We start from the raw sequence: 6,330 nt of genomic DNA, 5'->3' as shown, positions 1-6,330 counted from the left end.
GTTCAGCAAATTGCAGAATACCAATTGCTAGCACCCACAAAGAAAGAAGGAAAGTCCCATATGGTTGACCGGGAACCTACGGCACTGCCTACCTACAGCATTCCAATGCCCACCAACCAACCCGGTCAGGGAGTTGGAGTTGAACATCTGAAGGGCACTGTTGCCTACCCCCGTTGTCAAGGGCCACTGGCCAGGCCATGGAAGGGCCTGACCCGCCCCCCAGTAACTGGACATTGGAGGGGCAGTTCAGGAACAGGGGGCACAAGCTTTTCTGCCGTAGTTGAGCCTCAGCTAAGCACAGCACGAAGCATGAACCCCTGCTACCTTGCCGTCAAGCACAAGATGCTTCTTAGGCATTTCGTAAAACCAAAGCAGAGTAGCTCTCTGCCCCAAAGAGCTTACAGTTGGGATTTCAGCAGTGGCGGGAGAGGAAGGGGCGTGGAGAAGGAATGTATGTAAGGGACAGCTTTTCACCAACCGAGGTTTCACAGGGACAAGGGAAGGGGAGTTTTGAAGAATGCTATAGAGGAAATCATTCCTCCAACATTTTAATCCCGGGGTTGTTGTTTTTCCCTGATTTCATTAGAAAATAAAAAAAACATGTCAATCCACCGCCGGCAGCATTAGCAGCAAGGTAAGCAGTTATCTTGATGGTTTTCTCATACTCTGTTTGTTCTTCTAATTTAATTTATCTCGCTCTCTCGCTCTCTCTCGCTGGACCACGAGCCAGGGATGACGTCTCCTTTGAGCATCCGAGTGAATAAAAACTTCAGAGGGCAGAAATGCAGCTTCATAAACAGCAAAGCCCGGGCACTCAGCAGGGGGAGCGGAGCCGAGGTTCATGAGTTCTTGAGCCAATTTTTTTATAGATACAAAAGACTCTTCAAAAGAAGCAGGCTGCCTGTTCGGGCATCACCATCAGGCTTTGAGAATGACTGTTGCGCCGAGGTTAATCCTTCTGCTGACCCTCTGCTCCTATGGTTCAGGCCAGATGCCTGGAGGAAGAGGTGAGTTAAGATTCCCTTTTGCAGTCTCGTTCTTTCTCAAGGAAGTCAGGAGGGGTTTGTAAAATAAATCATCCAGGTTAATTTTTTATTTTTTTAAGTCATCCCACTGAGGCTCCTGTGGATCAGTTCCCTTCTGTTTTAGCCCTGCATCATATCCTGGTTTTCTTACTAAATCTTGATACAGCGGTACCTCTGGTTAAGAACTTCCTTCGTTCCGGAGGTCCGTTCTTAACCTGAAACTGTTCTCAACCTGAAGCACCACTTTAGGTAATGGGGCCTCCTGCTGCCGCCGCGCCGCCAGAGCACGATTTCTGTTCTCATCCCGAAGCAAAGTTCTTAACCCGAGATACTATTTATGGGTTAGTGGAGTTTGTAACCTGAAGCGTTTGTAACCTGAAGCGCTTGTAACCCGAGTGACCACTGTGGCATGATTTATGGTTTTTTTTTATGATTTATGTTTGCCTAGGTAAGCTAGCTGCTAACTGCACCTTAAAGACGAACCAAGTTTCGCGAACAATCAACACAATTATTTTACGTGTAATCTTTAGCATCCTCGAATTCTAGAGTTGGAAGGGATCCCCGAGGGTCGTTTAGTCCAATCCCCTGCTGTGCAGGAATTACAGCTAGGAAATCCATGGCAGGTGTCTATCCAACCTCTGCTTAGAAACCTCCAAGGAAGGAGAGTCCAGCCACCTCTTAGAATCATAGAATCATAGAGTTGGAAGAGACCACAAGGGCCATCCAGTCCAACCCCCTGCCAAGCAGGAAACACCATCAGGGCATTCTTGACATATGCCTGGCAAGCCTCTGCTTAAAGACCTCCAAAGAAGGAGACTCCACCACACTCCTTGGTAGCAAATTCCACTGCCGAACAGCTCTTACTGTTTAGGTGGAATCTTCTTTCTTGCAGTTTGAATCCATTGCTCCGTGTCCGCTTCTCTGGAGCAGCCGAAAACAACCTTTCTCCCTCCTCTATATGACATCCTTTTATATATTTGAACATGGCTATCTTGAGGGAGACTGTTCCACATCAGAAAGTTCTTCCTGGTGTTTAGTGCGAATCTCCTTTCTTTTCATTCAAATCCAATGGTCCAAGTCCTGCCCTCTGGGACAGCAGAAAACAAGCTTCGTTTTAGCTCAGCTGTATTTGCCTTTGAGAGAGAGTGAGAGATACACACATTTCCTCAGGTAAAGATGGACGGATATGTCAATCTTATTTCTCCCCCACCCCCATTATTGGTTTTCTAGTTTTTTTGTTTTAAAGAATTTCAGTTATAATAAATAGCAGAGGCTTGACAGGCATATGTCAAGAATGCTTTGATGGTGTCTCCTGATTGGCAGGGGGTTGGACTGGATGGGCCTTGTGGTCTCTTCCAACTCTACGATTCTATGATTCTATGAAATAGTGATACAGAGGAAAAGAAAAAAGAGAAAAGAAAAGAGGGAAAAGGAGATGTGTAGAATACGTCTTACAGATGTAGACTTTGTTTGGATAAATATGACAATATTTGGTATGAGTCTATACAGAATGCAGTAGGATATTAATATCTACATGCATATGTATTAGAATAATAAAGTCATATCTATTTCAGAATGTATGGGAGTATATTACATTGCATCATTGCAAACAGTTTCTGTCTTTCTTCCCCCTGTTGTCGTTCACTTATCCACCTTTCCACATTAGTTTGCAAAGCTTTTTCTTTTTTTAAAAAAATTAATCCTCCTGAAGATTCGTCAGAATTTTGTTGTGCGGTTATCCAAGAATTTATTTATTTTACACAATAAAATTTATATACTGCCTGATTGTAGGTTAAAAACCTCTATGTGACCTGCAGGAAATATTAAAAACATTAATATTAAACATTTAGTTTAAAATGTTTGAAAATAATTAAAATTATCAGTAAAATATATTAAAACACGTCAACGTATCGACATGTCCAGCCTGGGTATGTTTGCATAGACAAAAATGTTTTAAGCAGGTGCAGAGAAGAGTCAGCAAAGGAGCCTGCCTGATTTCAATAGGCAGGGAGTTCCATAAGGTATACCTTTTGGTATGCAATTTTGCATACTGTACAAACTTTGCAAGCAATTTTAAAAATATTTTCACTGATGCATGGATCTTTATGCACATACTATTTGCCTGGAGAACTGCATTGCAAAATGATGATGATGATTTAAATTTCATCTGAGGATCATTGGGCGGTTTACAATATAAAAACACAAAAATACATAATATAGTAGCAAACAAAAACAATACCCACCCCCAAGTTTAAAAGGCTAGGGCTAGGAGAAGAGGTACGTTTTCGCCTAGTGTCTACTGTAAGTGAAGGCACCAGGTGAGCCTCCCTGGGGAGAGCATTCCACAAGCGGGGAGCCACCACAGAAAAGGCCCTGTTCTCATGTTGCCGCCTTCCAGACCTCTTACAGAGGAGGCTCCTCCTAAATATCTTGGGAATTGGACCCATGTAAGACGTGTGTTCTGCTTGCCTCATAACAAGTTGAGCCAGATCAGTGAAAAAAACTGATCAACAGGTATAGTCAACTCATGGAACTCATTGCCACAAGAATCCACTGGCTGGCTGTGGCTCTCCAGGGGTCTTTTCCAGCCTGATCTGGAGGCAACAGGCAAACCTCCCCACTTGCAAGCTGAATTAACGCTTTGTGCCTTGACATGGAAACGAGAAAGGAAGATTTAGGGGCTGTATGACTTCCAACGGAAATGAGGGAATGCCAGGCCCAAGACAGGAACACAGGATCCTGTGTGATTCCGGACCATTTTGAAAAAAAGCATCCCACCCAAAAATAAAAGGGGGGCAAATGGGAACACTGACTGGTGGAGAGGGGCAGAATACCAGAAAATAGGAAGTGTGTCCTTATTGAAAATGGGGGTGGGGTGGGGGCGCAGTGTGTATGCCCTGAAGGGGAGGGGAGAGAAGTATTATTAATTTTATATTTGTTTTAAAAGTTTTAAAGGTGCTCCCCTCTCCCAATGGTTCAGTCAGGGCATGTGAGCAATCCTCAGTGAGGAGGACTCTTATCACACCAGGGTGGATGAGCAATAATCAATAAGGGTCTCGTTAGGAGCACAGTACACTTTTGGGAAGGGTGGGCAGAGCATGCCAGAGTCTCTGTCAAGCCCAACGAGCAGCTACATTAAAATAATAGTAAAGGTAAAGGTAAAGGGACCCCTGACCATTAGGTCCAGTCATGACCGACTCTGGGGTTGCGTGCTCATCTCGCATTATTGGCCGAGGGAGCCGGCGTATAGCTTCCAGGTCATGTGGCCAGCATGACAAAGCCGCTTCTGGCGAACCAGAGCAGCACACGGAAACGCCGTTTACCTTCCCGCTGTAGCGGTTCCTATTTATCTACTTGCATTTTGATGTGCTTTCGAACTGCTAGGTTGGCAGGAGCTGGGACCGAGCAATGGGAGCTCACCCCGCCACAGGGATTCGAACTGCTGACCTTCTGATCAGCAAGCCCTAGGCTCAGTGGTTTAACCCACAGAGCCACCTGGGTCCCTAATAAATAAAATTCCTTCCAGTAGCACCTTAGAGACCAACTAAGTTTGTCATTGGTATGAGCTTTTGTGTGCATGCACACTTCTTCAGATACACTGAAACAGAAGTCCCGACTCCCCAGACCCATGGCGTTAATTCAGCTTGCAAGTGGGGAGGTTTGCCTGTTGCCCACCTCCAGATCAGGCCCCTGGAGAGCCACAACCAGCCAGTGGATTCTTGTGACTTCTGTTTCAGTGTATCTGAAGAAGTGTGCATGCACACGAAAGCTCATATGTACCTATGGCAAACTTAGTTGGTCTCTAAGGTGCTACTGAAGGAATTTTTTTTTTTATTTTTTGTTTCGACTACATCAGACCAACACGGCTACCTACCTGCAACAAATAATAATAATAATAATAATGGCACAGATGCAGGTAGGAGTTTTTAGAGGGGCAAGACTTTGGAGGAGAGTGAGTAGATCAAAGTGTTGGTGCCAATACAAAGAAGGCCCCTTGCCCAGCAACCTGGCAGATCAAAATCGAGGGAGGGAGGGAGGTGGTTTTTGCTGGGGTGAGAGGAAGAGAGGGTTAGCTCCTCTCCCCAAAACCAGAATGAAAAGGCAGTTCCTAGCCCTGGATTGCAATACTACTACTACTACTACTACTACTAATAATAATAATAATAATAATAATAAAACAAATCACTTTCAAGGGACGCATTTCATACCCTGTCTAGAAAGATCCTCAGAGGGGCTCATTCAGCAGAGCTGTGACACGACAGGTTTTTTTTGGGGGGGGGGCATATGGCCTAACACTGGAAGCTGCAACCTTTTAAAGTCTAAAAAATCAAAGCTTTGTAGGTTTGAGCAGGAACGGACTTGTGAAACAAGCTTCTGGACAATTTAACTTGCAAGGTGGGTGGATGAAAGCTGCCAATTACCAGGGCTTAATTGGGGTAATTGCAATTACAGGCAGGCAGGCAGGCAGGCAGGCAGGCACGCACACACACACACACACACACACACAACAGTTAACTCTTAAGTTTTAGCTCCACAGATGTGCACATACCACAAGGTATCTGATCGCAGGCACCCCAAACTGCCCTGTCTTGTCTTAAAAAGGACCTTAAGGAGTTGTGGGGAAAGTGCAGAAAAGGGTGACCCAAGTTATCGTGGCTCTATTTGCACCCTTGTTGTGGGATAGCTCAGTCCGTAGAGCGTGAGGACGCTTGAACTCAGGGTGGTGTGTTCGAGTCCCAGGTTGGGCAAAAAGAGTCCTGCATTGCAGGGGGTTGGACTAGATGACCCTCGTGGTCCCTTCCAACTCTACAATTCTATGATTCCTACAGGAAGCCACCATTAGCCCATCTAGTGCAGTCTTGTCTGCACTGACTGGCAGCAGCTCTCCCAAGAGCTCAGGCAGGGAGATATTCCATGGAGGTGCCGGGTTTGTACCCAGGAGCTTCCGCATGCAAAGAAGGGCTCTACCCACTAGGCTACAGGCCCTTCCATTTAAAAAATTGAGGTTTTAGTTTAGCGGGGGAAAGTGATTAACAAGGTACTTGATTAAATAAAGTATAGATGAAGAAAAAAAAGTGGATAGAAATAGTTTTATATCTGTATTTATATCTATATCTATATCTCCTCTCCCTTGCATAGTATTTCCTCACTTGGGTTCATCCATTTAATCTCAACTGATCCACAAAATGAATTTCAGCATGTCACTCAGCAGATAATTAAACTTGTGGAACTCACTGCCACAAGATGTTGCTGCAGCAGCCGGATGAATTAGATCAGGCGTCAGCAACCTTCTTCAGCCGCGGGC

The 6,330-nt window shown here is 45.0% G+C and overlaps 1 protein-coding gene across 1 annotated transcript in view; it reads left to right on the top strand.

The window, feature by feature from the left end:
* Window positions 1-754: 754 nt before the first annotated feature.
* The window catches only part of COMP (cartilage oligomeric matrix protein), a 43,393-nt gene continuing 37,817 nt past the window's right edge, over window positions 755-6,330 (top strand). The window contains exon 1 of the mRNA XM_060275395.2: window positions 755-1,007. Within this exon, the coding sequence (XP_060131378.2) occupies window positions 932-1,007 (76 nt within the window). The 5' untranslated portion in view covers window positions 755-931. The remainder of the gene's footprint in view (window positions 1,008-6,330) is intronic.

The sequence above is a fragment of the Zootoca vivipara genome, chromosome 6, assembly GCF_965207765.1.
Source record: "Zootoca vivipara chromosome 6, rZooViv2.hap1.1, whole genome shotgun sequence".
NCBI lineage: Eukaryota > Metazoa > Chordata > Lepidosauria > Squamata > Lacertidae > Zootoca > Zootoca vivipara.
The sequence above is the reverse complement of the archived record's forward strand: the minus strand, read 5'-3'. Positions and strand labels throughout refer to the sequence as shown.